At 41.4% G+C, this 21,112-nt stretch overlaps 2 protein-coding genes across 2 annotated transcripts; one reads left to right on the top strand and one right to left on the bottom strand.

The window, feature by feature from the left end:
• Nucleotides 1–419: 419 nt before the first annotated feature.
• Nucleotides 420–4,344, bottom strand: zic2a (zic family member 2 (odd-paired homolog, Drosophila), a). Its single transcript, XM_067604053.1, has 3 exons — nucleotides 3,062–4,344; nucleotides 1,685–1,848; nucleotides 420–1,439 (listed from the first exon to the last, which is right to left on the bottom strand). The coding sequence occupies exons 1-3, from the start codon at nucleotides 4,032–4,034 to the stop codon at nucleotides 1,245–1,247; spliced, it is 1,332 nt and encodes a 443-aa protein (XP_067460154.1). The 5' UTR covers nucleotides 4,035–4,344; the 3' UTR covers nucleotides 420–1,244.
• Nucleotides 4,345–9,437: 5,093 nt separating this feature from the next.
• Nucleotides 9,438–13,416, top strand: zic5 (zic family member 5 (odd-paired homolog, Drosophila)). Its single transcript, XM_067604051.1, has 2 exons — nucleotides 9,438–10,481; nucleotides 11,924–13,416. The coding sequence occupies exons 1-2, from the start codon at nucleotides 9,440–9,442 to the stop codon at nucleotides 12,361–12,363; spliced, it is 1,482 nt and encodes a 493-aa protein (XP_067460152.1). The 5' UTR covers nucleotides 9,438–9,439; the 3' UTR covers nucleotides 12,364–13,416.
• Nucleotides 13,417–21,112: the final 7,696 nt, after the last annotated feature.

Here is a 21,112-nt window from a genome sequence, read left to right as displayed (position 1 = left end):
ATGCTTAGTTTGCTTGAGTTTTTCTTATTTAAATTCAGTTTTTAAACTCTAATCCAGATTATTTTAACTAGTCAAAATCCTTCTTATAGGTATAATTTATCTTTAAGAAATGTCTTGTGTACACTCCGCTTCAAACCACAGATTTCTTATTTAGCTTAACACCAACAACAGCCACACTGTTTAGGGCCTGTAAGCATGCTTTGCAAAGTTTGAGGTAAAACACCATAATTTCTTTAGGGACAAGAACTGAGAGCAAGAAGAATTAATGAAGAGTGGGGGACTAAGTGATAAAATCTGAGATGTCATAAAGTTTCCTTACAATGCCTGATAAATTCCAAAACAGACCAAAAGCCTGCTGAACATGCAACTTACTGCTGAGCATGCAGCTAACAAAATGGAAAGCACAAAAAAGCAAAGGAAATATTTAGCACTTGCAACACCTTTTATTATATTTGTATGCAGTAAAATTTTTATCACAATAAGGAAGAAAACACCTCTTAAAACTTTGAACAAAAGCACATTAACGAAACAACTGCCCATGTTTAGCTCGTAATTGTACATATTTATAGTAAAGAAACATTCTTTATAAATACTGTTTCATCTGTAGCAAGTAAATACCATAATTTAATTACAAATGGATAAATATGGCAGTTGATATTTACAAAAGGAAGGGTGTAGTTACAGAAAACCGAACGGCACAACGTTTATTTTTCCTCACAATCTTCCAGATAGTATTTCACAATTCAAACTTGCAAAGCACAAAACATCACAAGTTAAGCCCAGCAAACTAAAATATACATTCACAAGCATAATATTGTGGTCTGTTTGAGTTAAATGTTAACTTTGGCACTCTTTCCAGTTCATAGATGTTTAGTATAGTACAATCAATTTGCCTTAGGATCACAATATTCAACATTATAGTACAATTTTATCGTTATATGTGCACTAAAAGTCCAGTTAGAGAAATAGCTACCATTGAAGAAACATCTATACACCAAAGACTGACAAACTATCACAACCAATGGGAAAGTGGGCTTTTAGTAATTATTTACAATATGAAATACACTTAGACTATTATACATATTTTCCTCTGTTGGTAATTGTCATCTTCCCTGGCGAATCAAAAATAATAAAATCAAAAATAAACAAATATTTGTGTGCCTCTTGTGTGCACATGTCCCAATCTCCTGCTGGATGGTCCAGTGCTGTAAAATGAGTGTGTGTTGCTTCATTTCAGCTGAGTCCTAAACATACCATTCACTGAAATTGGAGGATAGGCCACTGTGGCTGGTGGTGTTGTGCACAGCTGAGGCTGGAGACAGGGTGGTGTTGCTTTGGGTCTCGGTGGTGGGAGACACCAGTCCTGGAGGCGTAGAGGATTCATAACCAGAGCTGGCTGCTGGTGAGGAGTCTGATGCTGGTGGGGAAGATTCATGGACCTGGAAAAAAAAAATAGAAACACATGTATTTACAATCTGATACACACTTTAGGAAAAAAAAAGAAGAGCCTGTGGATTCAGATAGGGATAAATGACTCAACATCCAAAACACAGTCACTAACATAATAATGTAGTATGTGCTACTAATAAACAAACATTATGTAGGCCTGGCTCACACACACACACACACAAGCATTCAGTTTGTCACTGACTCAAGCACACTCTTCCTGCCACCAGGTATTTACCTTCATGTGTTTTCGTAGAGAGCTGGGGTGTGTGTAGGACTTGTCACACATTTTGCAAAGATAAGGCTTGTCCGACGTGTGAACATGCATGTGTTTCTTTCGGTCGCTGCTGTTTGCAAACCGTCTGTCGCAACCTTCAAACTCACACTGGAACGGCTTCTCTCCTGCAGGAAAAAAAAAAACAATAAAGAAGACGAAACAGAGTCAGACATTTATTTATTTATTTATTTATTTATTTTTTACTGAGAAATGCCTCAGGCTGAATGTAACAACAAGGAGATTTGTAGATGCGCACAATTCAAATGCAAAAGTTGGGTGCACAGTGTCTCTCTAAAATCACAACTATGTCAATTTAAAAACTAAAATTTTACAAACCCAACTGCGGTATTTCAAAGTTTAAAGCTTATTCTAAAATGAGATGGGGGGGAGCTGCTTCATCTTATTTAGCCTAAATAATGCGCATAGTGATTTGGAGGGGGTGGGAGAGAGAGAGGGGGGACAAGGCCGTCCTCAGTAGGCCTACAGAAGGCGCACCATTTGCTTGGAGACAATAAAAATCTAATTAGCACCTGACCAATTTCATGGCGCCACACCATAATGTATTTCCCAAGAAAATAAGTCCAAATGTGAAAGGCTGGTAATGGCCCTGTCTAGCACCTTAGCTCCTATCAAGGGGACGCATGAGAAAACAAAACGCGTCCCTTACGCACAAACAGTACTACTGGTGCTCGGCTTAACTACACCACAAGTCCCCAAAACAAACACAAATAACACATCGATCAGGAATTAAATTCTAATAATTTCCCCGAGGCCAAAGTGAGACAAAATCTAATGGGAGAAAAGATGTGAGCTGTAAAAAGCACAGTATGGTGAACAGGCTACATTAAACCAATTGATACGATTTACTACCAGCCTAGCTGCTCTGATGCACGCAACGCGCTCCCACAGTCCCCTTTGACCCATTTTTTTAAAGTTGACCCCAAACAATAAAACATGGACAGAGCCCGTGAATTTGTTTTCTGCACGTTGAGAAATATGTTACACTAGAAGAAATGTGGCCGATGTGACCGTAAAATGGAGAAATGAATAATTCCACTATTTTAAACTAATGTCTCCCCCCCTCCCTCTCTCTCTCTCTCTCTCTCTCCCCCCTCTCTCTGCTGGATGTAGTCCTAAATCTACTTTGAGTCTGTCTCTGAATACTATCTACTTTAGCAGCCTAAAATAGCCTTTGATAATTAGATCAGAATTTGGGTTTGCTCTTGGCAAGGCGCATGTTTACAACAACGGAATAAGTACACATGTAAGGTACAAAAAACGTCAATCTTGCTATTGGAACTAAATCAACAAAAGCCATCACAGCATTGTTATAATTACCTGTATGTGTTCGCTTGTGTATCTTCAAGTTTTCCGACCGTGCGAAGACCTTTCCACAGCCGGGGAATGGACAAGGAAAAGGTTTCTCGCCGGTGTGCACCCGAATGTGGTTCACCAGTTTGTATTTCGCTTTGAACGGTTTGCTCTCCCGGGGGCAATCCTCCCAGAAACAGATGTGGTTGGACTGCTCCGGTCCACCAACATGCTCCACCGAGACGTGCGTGACCAACTCATGCATGGTGCTAAAAGTTTTGTTGCAACACTTCTTTGGGTTGCTGAGCTGCTCGGGGTCGATCCACTTGCAGATGAGCTCCTGTTTGATGCACTGCTGCCTCATGTAGCGGAAAAAGGCACCGGGGTGGTGGTGGGCTGCCATGTTCATCCCCATGTTCATATTCATGGAGCCGTACTGGTTGTGGAGCTGCGCCGCGGAGTACGGGTCGGTCCTCGGGCTGGAAACCTGGTGGTACTGGTCGGACCGTCCGAAAACTTCTCCGGGTAGTCCGAGCCTCATTTGCCCATTCAGGACATTTGGGGATCCGTGGGACCCATGTTGATCGTGGATCCCGGGGAACAGAATGTGGCCTTGAGTGTCTGTGTGGGAGTGATGGAGGGATCCCGTCGTGGGGCCAAAAATAGTATGTTGGCTGCTCGCCGGAGAGGATTCTCCGAAGCCACGACTACGAAAGAGAAAGTCCCTGGTGGAGTTAAAAGGAGAGCTTGCATACGACGTGACATGGGCGGCGTGAGCCCCCAGAGCCGCAGCGGGGTAACCCGGCGCCTGGGTGGTGAAGGCAGAGCTCTGTCCCGGAGAGAGATCGTGGTTCAGTTTAAATGCACCCATGTGTGCGGAGTCTACAAAGCTATTTTGTGCCAAACTCAAGTCTCTCTCCTGCATCTCGCTCGCTGAGTGATGCCTGGCAAATGAGCCCACTCCCAGTCCGGGAAACTGGTGACCGGCATCCAATAACATTATTTCAGAATGCGATTTCTTTCTTTAAATCAGCGCAGGGCTACGAGCTAGAGCGAATAAGTTCAATAAAAAAAAATCAAATGGTGATGCTGGCACCGAACGATTCAACTTCCAACCTTGGAAACACCATATCAGACGTGATTCAAAACGCTGCTCCGCTCATGAGTAAAAAAAAAAAAAAAAAATCAGCTCGGCTTATCGAACAGTGAATTTACTTGTACTTAACTTGCGCCTCAAAAAATCCAAACGTAACAAAGTGGAGAGTTTCCTTGTGTCCTGTCCTCTGGGCTGCGACAGTTGGTTGCGTTAAAATGCGCACGAAGAATTAAATAATTATCTTACTATGTGTCCTCTGTACACACACATAGCGAGAGTAGTTGGAGCATCTCAAAAAATCGCTGTTCCGATTGGGTATGTATGTGTTTCTCTGGCTTGCCTGTGTTTATCGCGGAGGGTCCCTGTTTCTCCGTGGACTGGCTCTACCTCCTCTTCCGCCCCCTTTAACTGGAGCCCGTTCATTCATTCCTCGCAGTCTCATTGGCCACTGCGCCTCATCAATCCCAGGTGCCCCTCCAATAGCAGGTAGCGATTTGGCGACTTAATAGTGCAACGCCATTTTCCACTAATAATTACCGCCTACTTTTAGGAGAAGATTTGGGGGGTATACAGGCGAAAGGATCACGACAAGAGAGAGAAGAACATGCGTGTTTTTTTGTTTGTTTGTTTGTTTGTTTGTTTTTAACTCGTATTCTGTGGGTGCCAGGTTGTAGTGTGTAAGATGAAAATATGACATTTGATGTGGAATTATAATATTGAAGATAGTAGCAAATATTTATATAAAAAAAAAATAATCAAATTGGTCGGTTGGAAAATTGATTATTGGTTATGTGCCTTATCTAAATATAATACAAAACATTAGTAAAGTTTACCATTGCACTTTTTTTTTTTTAATGATCACGCTTCAGTATGAAACTACACGGAGCCCTGCTATGAAAAAATGTGGCTAATGGTTAACCATGCCACCTAAAATGGCACTGTCTATTCACGCAAAACGCTCCGCACGCATGTCAGTTTAACCGCAGAAGTGGAGAAAATGAAAAACAATTTCCAGACATCTGCAGTTAATTATCATACTGAATAATGAATTAATTAACACCCAAACTCTAGCAAAATACTGAGGGCGCATCAAGTCTCCGTGGTGGAAAAAAAAGCATGATAAACAGGTATTAATGTAATAATGCAAAACAAAACCTTTTTTTTTTTTCTATAGATTCAGTGTACAGCTGTAAAACATCTCCTTTTGTTCAGTGCAAGTAAAAAAAACTGTATTTAAAGCCACACTCATGGATCATAAATGCTGATATATATAAATAACAATCTATCAGTAAATAGCGTTTATAGAACCATTCAAATCTGACAACTCTTTATTCTCCACAGCTGAAAAAGCCTGTGTAGCTCTATATGGAGTCCAGCGGTTTGTTCACTGGTTGTTGAATCACAACTGGGCCTGTAGTGGTGCCCCAGTGCTCACACTGGTAACCGCCAGTGGTTGTTGTTGGTTGGTTTAAAGGTTCCATATGTTGTCGGTTCTGCTTCCTCGGTGGTTCTCACATTCACCACACCAATTAAGGAACATGTTATGGTGGTGCACTGCGCTTAGATCAGCGTTAACCATTGGTGACCTGTGGGGGTCGAGCCTCTCCTGAACTCACAATAATAAAGTAGCAGTAAAGGTTTTTCAGTTGATATTGGATCAGGGTGTTATGGTGTTTTCTGTGAGTATGGGTTTGTAGTGTTTTAGCTCCCAAAATGATGCCCTTAAGAAAACAACAGGCTATACAGCCATTGTTTTGTTTTTTGTTTTTTTTGCATTATATTTTCTATAAGGGATTTCCTCTTTTAGTTCCCCGTACAGTACAAACATAGAATTGACAGAGGGAAGTCACATTTTTTAAAACAAGGATTTGGTTCATTTACTGGCAACTTTCCACCACAAGCTTGCACTGAATCTGCGTTCAAACGGGGACATGCAGGCCATACACCACAGCTGCTCATTCACGTATAAGTCAAAGGAAGTTTACTTACATTTTCACCACATCAAAAATCCAACAAGCACTCCGGTTCCATTACAACAACACATTTCTCTGCCCCTCTCGTCTCTCGATGCTCTCTATGCGACAAATAATGGTGAAGGCGAGGGAAACGTTTAAAAACTTTTGAAATTGTGTGTCTCTTAGCTCAGAGTGGGACAGGCTGAGCGTTGTGTGCCATTCTTCCAAGTCTATTTCAACCCGCACCACAGGAAACGCAGGAGCTGATCCAAGTTCAAAGTCACGTCTGCCGACCCCTATAAGAAGTTCTTTATTTCTGTGGAAAACCACAAAACCTTCCCCAGATAGGGAAAAAAGCGAAAGAAAATTAAAAAGGAAGAAAAAAAAAATCAATCGGCCACAGGCACATGGCTGCGGGTTTTTCCTTCTGCTTGCAGAAGAAAAGAGGGTCTAGCCTATTGAAAATCCCCCAAAGACCAGTATTTCAACAGGTTTTAGGATCAGCAATACACGTTCAGATATATAAAAAAATACATCAGATGAAATATTACTCGATATGAGCTGCCAAAAAGTAACACCAACTATAAAGTCAGGAGTCTTGATCACATAAGTGCGCTCTGGCTGTGTATTATAATGGGGGCCAAAGGCGTATTTCTACTCTCTCTGTTATCTGACAATATCAATATGTTGACACACTGGAAGGTTACTTGTGTGGTTTCCGTGACCTTGTGTTTCATGGATGTTTGACCTATGACCCGTTAAGACCACATATGTTGCCCTCTTGACTCCTTTTGGTAAAATAACCCTGTTTATGACAAAGCGTCTTTGTTTTAAAGAGAGAGAGAGAGAGAGAGAGGGAGAGAGGCAGTTAGAGTGAGAGAGAGAGAGAGAGAGAGAGAGAGAGACAGAGAGAGAGAGTTTTAAGACGTCCCCCTCTTCCTTCTGAGGCATCGACAGCTTTAATTTGGAAGCTATAAGTCAATAAAAATTAACCCATTCCTCTAAGAAAGTTCAAACTCGAGCTTCTCTTCTGTTGTTTTAAATAATTTAAGGATTTTTATGGGACGTAAATCCATTTGCATTCATGTGATGTTTAAAAACATGATAAATGTGGGAAATTCGGCAGCACTGTGACCGAGAAAGGTAATGCGTGTTATATGATATTTACAAAATGTCAGCTCAAGTATTGTGGATAGTAACACAGTAGTAATATTTGATATAATCAGAATTATAACTCTTGTTATGCATTTCTCCGGTTTAAAGATTAAGGCTGCTTTTAATATGGTGCTTGCCTTAATGTGTATGAAACAGGGGCCCTTCAACATATCATAAACAACGCTGCTCCTCTGTGTTTTATGGGGTTTCCAGAAGCTCTCATTGGAGCAGGGCATATTTTGATTATTTAAATAATCCTCGAGACAACAGTACGAGCATTCAACTACAAGGATTCGGTTTTTTTTTTAAAGTATATTAAATAAATAAAGAAATTCACAAAATCATGCAAATATGCCACAGAGTCATTGTCCGAGTGAAAATGAAATATGACCAGCTTCTAATAAACTGAGAGACGAAATTATTGCTTCAACACCTGAAGTTAAAAAAACATGTCTAATAGTAAATTGATTCACTTTTATATATTTATTAAGTTGTATTTTCTTAGGACGTCGACACCATATGTATCAGATTTTATGAGTTTTAAAGTAAAAGCTTTATCTTCTCTTCAGTTGCTGATTATCAAGTTCATCAATCAGTTTCATGCACGTGCAACAGGCCCATAACATACACACCCTTCCTTCTCTAACACGATGAAAATCAATTATAAAACATGTTCACGAGGAGGAAAATATGCTGCGAGTTGAATAATTTGGGGCTTTAAAATTTTAAGGGCAGTTTCTGACCAACATAGGAAAACTTTGCAAAACATGATGATATGATGATTTGTAGTTTGAGACCAGCTATCATAAATAGATTGGAAAGGTGTCTGAATTAAGACATATCAATGACAGATACACGTCCTGCTGTCAGCAGGGACTATTCAAATGGCGTCATTTGAAATGAACCTAAATACAGTTTAGCAAGTGTCTGCGAACCTTAATTATAAGATCAGAAAAAGTTGGTAAATAATGGTTTAACATGAGGGGGGAAAAATCCAAGACACTCACTGAAATAAAATGATTGGTATTACTCTTGTAATAGTTTGTTGTTGCACGTATAACTCACTCAGAGATCTCCAGAAACTTCTAATATATTTAAGCCAAGACTGAAACTTTTTTAATGGGATTTTTTTATTGAGGCATTATGAAAAATGTCTTAACAAATAAAAATTGAAGACATTTTTTATTGGTTTTCCTAACTTTATATTATAACTATTATAATTGGGATGACAGTCTTAAGCTGCCCAAAACTCAATCCAAAGCACCTTTGAATTTAAGTCTTGTTATTTACATTAAGATATAATAAATCATATCCATAGAACTAACTGCAAGGGAATAATAGGGTTAAAATGAACAACATCTATTAAATCTAGCAAATGCAAGCTACTCCTCGGATGTTTTTATTTTGTTTTATTTATTTATTTGTCTGTAGGCTATTTTATTATTTAGCAGAATAGTTGCAATGCATTTCCAAAGTGCGCTCTTATTATTTATATTTTCTTGACAAGCCATTTTATGTCTTGTATTGTGAGAGCTGCATGTCTAATGTTTCGTCATAACTAAAATCATTTGTCTAAATACTAAATAATTAAACTTTGCGTCATCATTGTTGTCTATTTACACTTCTATGCATTGTTTACATCTTTAACACTAGTCACACATATTCATCCACCACCAGCAAGCTTCTTTTTTTCTATTTCGGCATCAAATCAGTAGTAAATGAATATACTTGGACAAACCAAACCAGCGATAAACTAGACTGCACTTGTCACATAAACTGACATTTCGGTCATCCACATGCACCAGCACCAGTAAACAGAACGTCGCACAAACAGATCTGCTGGTAACTTTGTGAGTACAACTTTTTGGAGTCAACAGCGATAAAGAGAGTGAGGGGGCGGAACCCTGCTGAGCCCCTGCGCTGAACGACAGCCAATCGCTTCGTTCTCCTAACTGCCAGTCACCGAAATCCGTCCAATACCCGCAGTGCCATTTCTAAACTGTATTCCCCACTGTGTCCTCCAACTGTTGTATGTTCTGCCAATCGCTTGAGGACAGAGTGGGAAAAGGAGCAAGCAGAGTTAGAAGCCGGACAAAAGAACTTATAGACCCCTTATATACATATTTTCCTAATGTTTTAGAGAGCGTGGTGTGGTGAAAAACAATTGCGGTGAGTACGGATGGACTTGTCAGTGTAGTTATGGAACCCCCTTTAAGCAAGAGGAATCCGGCGATAAGATTAGCGGATTTGGCAGCGACTCAACCCCTTCCTCATCAGAATATGACAGGCTTCCCGGGGCTAGGGGGGCATCACCCTCTCTCCCACCATGCCCACCTCCACCCTGGGGAGCTGGGCAACGACCCCGGAGTGGCACTCACTCCATTTGGACCAGAGCACATGGCACAGACAAATGCTCTCAAACTTAGCCCATCTCAGCACATTCAGAGCCATCACGAAGCCCAGACCGCGGCATCTTTCACTTCTGCTCAGACCACAGTTGGTTTCCCCGTGGCTCACCCCCACTCAGGCTACTCAAGCAGCAGGGACTTCATCCTCAGGAGAGAACTCTCAGCCTCTGCTATGCATGCACTTGGCGACCAGCATAGTTCCGCCTCCTCCCCTCATCACCATGGCATGTTCATCTCCCCAACAGGTGCTTATGGGCACGCGGAAAGTGGGGCCCATTCACTTTTCACTGGACTTCACGACCAGGCGTCCCCAGGTGCCCACCACCATGCCCTCAATGGGCAGATGCGCCTGGGTATACCGGGGGACATCTACGGCAGGCCAGAGCACTTCGGGCACAGGCCAGAGCACTATGGACCCTCCTCTCTCCACAGCTACAACTCCATGAACCTCAATGTGAACATCGCTTCTGCTCCTCACGGAGCGGCTGGGGCGTTTTTAAGATACATGCGGCAGCCCATAAAGCAAGAGCTAATCTGCAAATGGATTGACCAGGAGCAAAGTCCAAAAAAGCCCTGCTCTAAAACTTACAGCACAATGCACGAACTGGTCAACCACGTCACGGTGGAGCATGTCGGGGGACCGGAGCAGAGCTCCCACGTCTGTTTTTGGGAGGAATGTCCACGGGAAGGAAAGGCTTTCAAAGCGAAGTACAAACTGATAAATCACATCCGAGTTCATACGGGAGAAAAGCCCTTCCCGTGTCCTTTCCCGGGATGTGGAAAAGTGTTCGCTCGATCGGAGAATTTGAAGATTCACAAGAGGACTCACACAGGTCAGTAGATGTTATTGTGTAAAACTTGCAGATCGCAACGTGAACAATATCACTTGGCCGCAGAGCATTATAGTCTATCGAGGCGACCATGTTTTACTATTCACATCCTAAACGGATCGACATGATCGTGCGTAATTGCGCGCACAAGCGAGCAAAAAAGTTTTTATTCAATGACGCATTGGCACAGTGACTAAAACGTGTTTCATTTCCTTTCTTAAATATAAACTTTTTTTACTCGCCGAGACGCCTGCAGTAGGCGTGAAAGGATTAGGGCATATGATTTGTAAAACGTGCTTACGTACATACAGGACAGCGCTGGAACACGCGTAAATGTAATTATCCCCAGGCGTAGGACGTTTACGCAAAATCTCAGTTTATATATGAACCAGTCAATGCACGTAATGCACGATATCTCATTATGTGCCAGATTTATTAGTTTCGGTATTGGTTCACTGTTAGCCATTAGATATATGGGCTATATGCTACGACTCCTGCACTGCTGTATGCAGAGAAAGAAAATCTAACCAAAACACTAAAACACGTCTTGATGAAACGTTGGTCAGAGCTGCATAGTGTTTAAAGTTTAAGACTGTGAGTGGTGGCAGAGAAACTTGCAGCTGCGTTAAGATCTCCTGGCTCCCCTTTTGAGAGCTGTTTTTGTTGTTAATACTTTAATGGAGGGTCGTGTTTTGGCCAAGAACGAGCTTAATGTTGGCCTCATGCTATAGGCCTCCTCACATCACTGAATGATGCAGAATCCCCAGAGACAGAAATAAGAAATCTCCCAAAAATATTAGTCAAAGTCCAGGTAACGTGTGTTTATCACTTATCATTTTGGAACTATACTCCAATCCATTTTTTTAAATTTATTTATGCAGGTTAAGATATTAAAAAAAATAAACCTGCATGTTTTTAATTTGAGTGTGACACTGTGTGTGTGTGTGTGTATGTGTGTATGTGTGTGTGTGATGAGTTATAACCAGAGTCCACCACGGTACATAAACGGCTCCTGGTGGTCTCCTGAGTGCCCCCTCTCTCCACATACACACATACATGTAACCAGAAGGCCTTAAGGCATGTTACACGTGTTCACACAGGGAAATGCTTTGGACAAGTGGGTGTGGAGTAGTGGTTGTAGTAGTGAATGAGCTCTGCCGAGGAGGAAGCCCCAGTGGAGAAGTGCAGACTGCTACACACCGTGCAGTCAATGAGAAATTACCCTCTTGTTGTATTTAAGTTGGTGAGAAGCCGTGATTGAATGAGTTGGAAGAGAGCAGACTATATGAAGGATGCATGATCATGTGGCAAATTAATTTTCTGCTCTAGTGATGCCATAAACGTGTGTAAAAAAAAAAAATGTATATGCCCCATAATGGCACTCTTTCATGACAGTGACATTATTGCACATGACACCAATTGTATGTATTTCTCATTTATCCAAGGAGAGAAACCCTTCAAGTGCGAGTTCGACGGCTGTGACAGAAAATTCGCCAACAGCAGTGACCGGAAGAAGCACTCTCACGTCCACACCAGTGACAAGCCTTACTACTGCAAAGTCCGCGGCTGTGACAAATCCTACACACACCCGAGTTCACTGCGGAAGCACATGAAAGTGCACTGCAAGTCCCCGCCGCCCCCTTCCACCAACGTCACCTACATTTCCTCCACAAACCCTCTTGGAGACCCTCTTTCGCCCAACTCCGAGCCGCACAGGAACCGCTCCGCGAACCTCTCCCCTCAGGTCACCAACCTCAACGAGTGGTATGTGTGCCAGGGGAGCGGAGGGCCCAACCACCTCCACACCCCCTCCAGCGATGTGCCAACGTCAGATTCAGACGATGAGGACTCTTTCAGAAATTCAGACCCAAGGACAATGCTCTGATGCCCTGTTTTTAGACGCACGTGACTGTCAAACTTGTCATCTAGTTGACCCCGTATAAGTGTGTAAATCCGTGGAATATTGATCAGATATTTTCATTGTGGTTTTACTAAACGACTGTGCTTAACGCAGACAATTCACATATATCATGGATGCAGTGTGGGCTTAATAACACGAGGAAGAAATGTCTCTGAGGTGCCCCCTGACCTTTCCTAAAATGTAGATCAATCTGTCAAACAACATATTTAACTTAAAGTTACAATTGCTTCTTATTTGAGAAGATCAAAAATAATCACGTGAGCCCATTTCTCACTAGAACTTTTCAAAAGCATTTTTTTCTTACAAGAGCAATATGCAGGGTTTAATTAACTGCATGTCTTAAGACTCAACTGGTGTGCTGAAATGACATCTTTCATGTGACCTCCCATCATCCCCTTGCAGTTTAATAACCGGCCTGCAATCAATCACTGTCATATTCCAGACATTATGAGGAAAAACAAATGCTTATAACCCCACCAGTGGCATCAAATATTTAGTGGACAGAAATAGATGAAGCTCTTTTTTTTCTAATTTCATATGATTTCTCTAAGATGTGGTACAAACTTTGATAAACCAGGAAGAAGAAGGAAAAAAATGAGGAGGCAAACATCTGAGTGTCTTAAGGGTTCTCATTTTACCTTTTCAGATTTATACAATACATGTGTTTGGATGGAATTTTGTAATATTTAAGAACTATTTAAGACTATATTTTATGCAAAAATACACAAGTGTTATGCTCGTTAAAGAGTACGAGTAAGTCCCTTGAGACCCTAAATGTCTACACTGACAGGCTTTGACCCTGTAGGATTTGTATATATGTAATTGTACTGATGCTTGTGAATGTTGTGTAGTTTTAATTACAAAAAAAAGAGAAAAAAAAGTTGTTTTGTACATTGTAATTTATTTGCTGGTATCAATGTTGTACTGGAATTACAGAAACACCAAAGAAAAATAATACCAGTTTTGGTGATGCGTAGTACCCTGCTGATGTTTCTTTTAACTTTTTATGTTAATTTTTTTTTTAAAAAAAAAATTTAAATTGTGTTCTGTAAAAGAAGAAAACATTTACTTGAATAGGCTCTGTAATGTGAAACGTCCCTTTCTCGCATGCCTTTTTGTAGTGATCTGTCTTTCTCTTTGAGGTGCATGGTGCCAGTTGGATATGATGGATAAAAAAAAAAAAGAGATGAATCAGCTATGATTGTGCAGACCCTTGATGTTCAAATTTTAATTTACAATATAAAAATCATGCAAAAATTAATAATAAACAAATACCAGGACATATACAGTAAATATTTAACAAGTGTCAAATTATTATGATTTATTTGATTAATAAGAGTTTTGGGAGCATTTTAGAATATAAATTGACTGGTTATACATATACTCAGCTGGACTGTGTTACTTTTTGGATTTGTATTTCAGGAAGGTGGATATTTCTTGTCAAATAATTCCTACTTTTTTTATGTGAGCTGTACACCAATATCTCTCGAAACTTACTGTCCTGACATTTCTATAAAATATCCACTGTTATATCAGAAAGGGGCCTAAAGGGCCAATAAGGCTGGTATAAACTAATCACTGAGCTAAAGGGAAAACTTATAGCCCCCTGATGGCGCTACCTCTGAAAGGCGCGACAGCACAAAGCAGCCGAGGCATGAATCATTCATGGGAAAAATAAAAGATAAAAGATATCTGACAATAAGCAAGGCCTTGTATGGAGTGTATAAAACAAGTCCCCCCTCTTATTTCCTCCATTAAAACGCACAATCTCACTTTCAAAGAGTTGCCTGTCCAGTCTATAGAATTAAAATTGACCAACGCGAGTCCTGCACCACTTCAAAGGCTGCAGCTTCTGAGAGGAAGGCTGGCCGCTTTGACAGTCTTCATGGTGCGTTAGGATTTCTATGGCAATTGGGTAGTGAGACGCTCACATTTGAATATGTTCGCTTGAAAAACACTAACTGCCACTAAATGAACTTAAATCAAAGCCAAGGATGCACCCTCTCCTGAAATGGGTGCCGTCACAGATGCACCGTTGGCAGGTAGATGACGCACAATCTCCAGACACCCTGGTTACATTTGTTCGGTGAGGATCGGACACATTAAAAATACATAGAAAAAAAAAAAGTTCGTGCAAATTGACACCTCGTAAAAAACACACACACACTGAGAATTATTCTGAGCTTCCATTCTGCATCAATTAAGACACTTGACTCAGGTCAGCCTGGAGGATGTTGGGGCTGAGGCCATAAAACACACACACTTAATCAAAACTGGAGTAAAAACTAATTCCAAATTCATTTTTAACCGATTTTTATAGTCTGAGAAAATAACACAGCAGCAGCATGTGGAGGCTTTAATATGAAGCAGCAACTGCAGGTTTGTTCAGTTGCGTTATGGGGCTTTTATCAGTTTTTATAGCTGTCCTCTTTCTAAAAACACTTTATCTGATGCTTCATTCAAAGTATAAGCACTCATGGGGCCCCCTCTCGTTTTGTGCGTGGACTTTTACAGGAGTAAGGACCTGAAGAGTAGCCTGCTCTTGTAGGTTCTGTTTGGAAACAAGAGCTCAATGAATGTTACAAAATAAACACGATGAGAAATAACCAGAGACAGTTCCTTCAGCATTAAAAAGGAGGGAGACTTAATAAAAGGAGTGAGGCAGTCACCCTTCAGTGAGAAACGCTTTGAAGTAGAACTTATTATCTGAGAAATACTTTTTGGTTGTCCTAACGACGCTGCTGAATGGGAAAGGCACTCCTTTGTCAGCGATTTGTTCTCCTTTAGTGGGATGCCCGTGGAAATCACTTACATGGGCCACCTTAACATACTGCCTGCAAATCAGTAACTGGCAGAGTCAGACATGCAGACGCCACTTTGGAGAGGACAAAGCAGAAAGTCGCAGTGAAAACGCCGCTGCTTCTCAATTGCGCCCTTTAAAGGGTTGAATGATAATTTCTCAGACGAGCGTAGAACCAAAACAAATGCCGTCTTGTCAGACTTTACAAGCATTATCCATCTCCTGAATGCTGTTGGCACAATGCACGCGAGAGCGGCTTGTGAAGTTATCATTTTGGTCACAAAAGTTAAGAGTGTAGTGTTGGAAATGCAGGTCATTCGGTCCGAGCACCTGCGCCCCCCAAAAATGGGAATACGCGTGGCTCACCTTATAAAAGGTTCCGTTTTTTTGGAAATGAGGTAGGGGGAAAAAAAGCAGAAGAACTTATTTAACTTTGTATTTGGACAAGGAAGCAGGTGTGGAGAAACAACCAGCTACCCCACCCACCCACCCACCCAGCCAGCCAACACCACCACCACCCCCCAAACCCAGAAATCAAATTTAGAAGAACAGCAGCACCTTGTGACAGCTTTGGCCCGCTTTCGCTCAGTTTACAAGATTAAATCACACTTCTACTGTTCCGAAATATTAACATGGACACTAAAAAGTGAGTAGTAAACAGAAAAAAAAACTGTAAATACGAAGTGGAGGGTATGGGTAAAATATTCTTAACTATGTTTATCATTCAGTTCGTGTTTTAGCGGTAAGTTGTCTGTATTTGACTTGCATATAATTCATTAAGGTTCAAATACAACACGATGAAAAATACAGTGGAGATGAAAAACTGTTCATTTCATTTTTTTTGCTAACTAGATGTCGCTCAGATTTTATTGACGCTTTTCACTTCAACACTGCAGCTGATCTTTAGTTAAGCAAATGTGTTTTTCATTTATTTGTGAACTGTCAAACTTTTCTCTAGAGTCAAATAGTGATCAGAACTGCTATGCCCTAAATAATGGTTGTAAACTACAAAAGAAATTTGATGTCCAGACACTTACATTGAACTTTCTTTGCCACTTAAGTACACACCTGTTTGTCTGCCCAAGTCTAAACTTTCTCGCAGCGTGAAATCTCAGCCTTTCAGATTTTCCCTTTCTTACAAACACTCTGCTTTAATGGCCACATACTTCCTATCCAGGCGTTTTGCCAACTTTTTTCCCCAAAGCTCCCTACCTGGCTACTATCTTAAGTTTCATGATCATGTCAGAAAACAACGTGGATCCAGTCGCTGTTGCACCTTCTCCCGGCTAACTCGAGACTCTCAACTCTAAAGACTGCCTTCGGAGCAGGTTTTTTCCTTTTCTTCCAGTTGAAGCAAAGCGCACAGACTCAGCTTTCATTCTGCTCTGCGAACAGTCACTATAGGTTATAGGTTTTACAGTACATGCACTCCAGCCTGCAGGGGACAATTCAGCAGCAGATTAAGCGACTCAAAACTTGTGTATTTTTGAGGAGGGACTCTTTTAACCTGATTCGTGGATTTTGGGAGCTGGGGGAGAACCAACAAATTCTTCGTCCGGTTTTTTACACTCAGACTCGTCGGACGTCTACAAGGGGGAAAGTCGCTCCTCTCCAGCCCAACTTCAGCAGCTGTGGTTTCACCTATTAGCCCCTATGTCTTTCCCAAAGGAGTGCGGGAGTTAAACATCTGACAATGGGCACGCCGGGGGGTCACTCAAGTGACCTGTACTTGGTTTTAGTTTCACAGGAACTTCATTAAATCAATTACTCAGGGAGCACATCATGATTTTTGTATTTTTGATATATAAAAAAAAGACGTTTTACTTAATATGTTTGTCTTATTCTAAAACATCCTAAAAGAACGATGGGGTCTTGCAGGTTTAGGCTCTTCTACGAACAAATATAATCACAACCTGCAAATAGTGCACTTTGCACTGACATTTAAACAGTGTTGTTCTAAGTGGCACTAAGATATGCCAACAGTCACAAAAGCTTATTAATGTTCTTCAGTTTGAAAGACCTAATTTCAAATAGTTTTTATACATTTATTTGATTAACTTTAATTTTAGAAAAACCTGGTTAGAATCTTTCACGAGTCAAGTCATGGGGCAAATTGTGTTTTTCTCCTAAATATCTTTCTATACACTGTTATCTGTGCAGCCATTAACCCTCCTGTCATAAATATGTGTTTTTAGTATAATAAATAGAGAAAAGGGAACAAAAGGGAAATAAAAGTCTTTACTGGTCAGAAAGAATTTAAAGGGAAAGCATTTGGAAAATTGCAATAATGGGTGCCAACAGGCAGGTACCTCTTAAGCATAATACATTTGGACATACTAACAGTTTTTGATTATGATTTTTGTATGAGCTTAAATAAACTGAAAAAACCCAACAATATTCCATGTACCAATTTTGGACACTTAATCAGTTATTTAGTTGTAATATTTAAACTAGAAAAAAAGTCTTTTCAAAAATATGTTCTACTTGTCCTTACCGATGATGATCACTTTTTTTCTTCATCTTGTTATTTAATGAATGACCTGGAAAACTCACATGACATATTAGTGCAACACTAGCAGAGACATAATTATAAAACTATCTAAATCTTCTAGGGATCTGGATACTTTAAAGATTTTCTATGTTGTCACGTGTATCAGGGATGCTGCTATTCAGACGAGCATGATACATCACTCAGAAACTGACATAATATCTGGTGGCTCAGTAACATCTGTGGGGGTAGAGACTTGGTGCTGGTCCAAAGCACCATCCCAGGACTGGGAGCCACTCCAAGGCAGTAGGTGAGGAGAGCAAGGTCGTCCACGGACAACCGCATGAGCCGGGCCCTGCTACCTGGCCCCTATATAGCCCACCGGCCAGAAAGTAGAAACTAAAGTGCAGATAAGCGTAAGCATGCTGCCCCAGTAGTCTCTATGACAGGGCTTTCCTAAAAGCCTCTAAATGCAGGATGTAGGCTTCAGCGTACTTGGAAACTAGTCTGACAGGGTGGAGGGAAAAGGGTGAACTATACTCTGTCAAAAGAGAACCAGATGGACTTTTTAGTGTAAGATATTTTGATTTGTGCCCAGGGATGAGACTGCTTAAAGGATCCTTTAGACTGAACTAAAAGAAACAGCATCATCTCTGGCACATGAAGAACACCCTGTATGACTGAAAATCTGTTTTGGTTATTTCAAAAAAAAGCATTTTTTTATGTTGAAGCAGTTTTTAAAGTCTGTGAGCAAAGGCAAATGATATTGGATCAATGAGAGCACCAAAACACTCCATTTCACATTGTGGGCATACAAACTATAACTCCATAATATACTTTCCACATGTTGTTATTGAAGATACATTGATGTCAAAAATACCAGATTGAGGCCTTTGTTGCTTTCTTTATATATAAGGGATTACTTTCACCACCACAATCCCCGCTAATCAAATTTAAATCCATGTATCTCCCTGCCTTTTCAACCTGACATACCATAAAAAAAACCTATCTATGATTGATCAAAATGATTTCAAAAGCATAGTGCCAGTCCACCATTTTAATCCACCCCCATTCCTTTGCGTCTTCTTTCTCACCATCACTCTCCATTGTGGGCACAGATTGGTATCAGTATACCAGATTTGTGCAGAACTATCATGCCTGCAACATCAGAGAACTGGCCCTGAATGCATCTCGTTTTATTGCAGAAAAGGTCAGCATTTAGAGAGGGGGGAATCATTCTGTCACAGCTGGGGAGAGGGGAGAGAGGGCATCCTTGGAAAAGAGGGAGTAGAGGAGGAAGAGGGCTACGTCCAGGTATGGAAAGAGGCAATACGAGCAGACTGAACTCAAGAGTCTTGTTAATATTAAAAAATAGAAGGGACCATCTGTGCCAACAGCAGCTCACAATAGATAAGAGTTTGACTCCTGCTCTGCCTATGAACGTCTAACTGTCTTCACGTAGTTGAGCCCCTGTTCATCACGGGCCAACTGGTGAAGTTGGTTACCAATCATCCTCAGCTTACAGTCTCACTGTAGGAGCTCTAATCCAATGTGATAAGCCAGTGCACTAGCAGTAAAGTATCCAGTGTGGAGGCACCACTGCCTCCTCAACCATGCAGAGCCAAGACCTCCCTCTGACTTCATGGAGGTGTCTGTGTGGATCCCAAACATCACAAGCCTCACACCCATTCTCTTTAACAGACTTGGGTTTGGCAATGACAGATATGGCTCTGGATGGGCAGAAGAAAATGTGGTGTCTTGATGTTTCCAACTGACCAGGGATAAGCAAGAAAGGAAATATGGCTGGATAGGCAATGAGATTGAGATATGGGGTCTCCATCTGACCGATGGCTTCAAAGAGATGTGGTATTGGTCGACTGAGGCCCCAGAAGAGGCTTAAGGCATAAATGATTGAATACCAAGATGACCTATGCTATTAATGGTGTCCAGGAAACAGTCCTGACAGCTCTCCATCCACTTCTCCATTTCCTACGCTGCTTTGTACTGCAGAAAAGATGTTTGGCCCTAACTAGGGTTCATGAAATGACACTGAAGAAACAGAAAGAGTAGACTGAAACGATCCAAGCAATCGCAAACCTCTACCTCATCTAAGAACATAAGCGGCACACTTATTAAGCTGAGCTCTTTTACGTGCTGTGAAGATACTGATGACATCTATAATGTGTCTGGTTGTCCCACAGGACACTTAGCTCTGGACTGTCCCAATCACAAGACTAATTGTATAATTAGGCCAGCTCCGTTGGGGATGGGCACCTTTTGGCCCTCCGCAGACACTTTCCATGGTAAATGACAGGATATTTCACAAACTATCAAAGCTTATCCATCTTAGTGACACTAAACCTTGAGAGATGGTGCAATTTTATTAACATGACTGATAGTTCACCCAAAAAAAAATCCAAAAACATAAGATAGAAAGTCTCAAGAGAGGTGTGGTAATAATAAATGTCTAGTGTTTACACAAGCTAATTATCTGCTTAGTTTTAATAACATCTTGTTTAGGTCTAGTCCTGTATTGTACAGCAGACATTTGAATATAAGCTGCCTCCCTATGGACTGTGAGTAGACCAGCCAGCAGATTATGCATTCATCATTTCAGTGGGAGGCTTTCAGAGTGGTGCTTTTCTATCAGAAGTGAATTGGTCCTGAGGAGAAATGCAAGGGCCCCTCCCCTGTACAGGCGCGGAGAGTCCTTATTTCCCTACTTACAGCCCCTCCTTAGATTTTCAGCATCACCATGCGCATCATTATCGTTGTCAAAAGTTGTGCGCGGAGTATGAACTCTCGGTGATGGGGTCTGTGGCAGGCGCTGCCCGGGGGGAACCACGAGGAGGAGGAGGAGGAGGAGGAGGAGACGGGGTGACGCGCAGGTGTCGGTGCTTCAAATCTGACCGGTCGTGGCGAGGTTAGGACACCTCTCCATCCGGGAGGGCCCCATAGGTGCTCTCATTACGCAGGCCCCTGTAGCACCGAGCAGCGTGCGCGCGGAGAGGAGAGGTGCGACTCCTTCGGCTGAAAGTCTACCTCTCCCACCTGGACTCTGTCTGTCTGTCATAGCTCCTATAGGGAAGACTTCCAATATGAATTATAATAAGCATAATAACGACCGTGCGGTTGCGAGTAAGACGGGAAGGGTTATGGTAATGGCGCGTTACTGGAGCCAACAAGGCAAGCGTCAATTTCACAACGCCTCTGAGATGCCATATAAACTGAGAGCAATAAACTGAGTCATCACTTAAAAAGTAAGCTCATGTGCTGATCCGGCTCTGAGCTCGTTTCCTTTTTAATTTTAACAGCATCTGCTCCAACAGCAGTTTTAAAAAAATCTGCCTCATTTAAACGTTTGCAGCGCAGTCCTTCCTACATCATATTTCAGCATGTACGCCTGGAAAGTATGTTAAACAAAT

This window comes from Thunnus thynnus, chromosome 11 (assembly GCF_963924715.1).
Source record: "Thunnus thynnus chromosome 11, fThuThy2.1, whole genome shotgun sequence".
In the NCBI taxonomy this organism is placed as follows: domain Eukaryota; kingdom Metazoa; phylum Chordata; class Actinopteri; order Scombriformes; family Scombridae; genus Thunnus; species Thunnus thynnus.
The sequence above is the reverse complement of the archived record's forward strand: the minus strand, read 5'-3'. Positions and strand labels throughout refer to the sequence as shown.

Bases quoted from the DNA above. Each gene is read 5' to 3' on its own strand.
- zic5 (XM_067604051.1), top strand. From the start codon at position 9,440: ATGGAACCCCCTTTAAGCAAGAGGAATCCGGCGATAAGATTAGCGGAT. The intron at 10,482-11,923 runs GTCAGTAGATGT...CATTTATCCAAG, and splicing joins TCACAAGAGGACTCACACAG to GAGAGAAACCCTTCAAGTGC.
- zic2a (XM_067604053.1), bottom strand. From the start codon at position 4,034: ATGTTATTGGATGCCGGTCACCAGTTTCCCGGACTGGGAGTGGGCTCA. The intron at 1,849-3,061 runs GTAATTATAACA...TTTTTCCTGCAG, and splicing joins ACACAAGCGAACACATACAG to GAGAGAAGCCGTTCCAGTGT. The intron at 1,440-1,684 runs GTAAATACCTGG...TTTTTTTTCCAG, and splicing joins CTCTACGAAAACACATGAAG to GTCCATGAATCTTCCCCACC.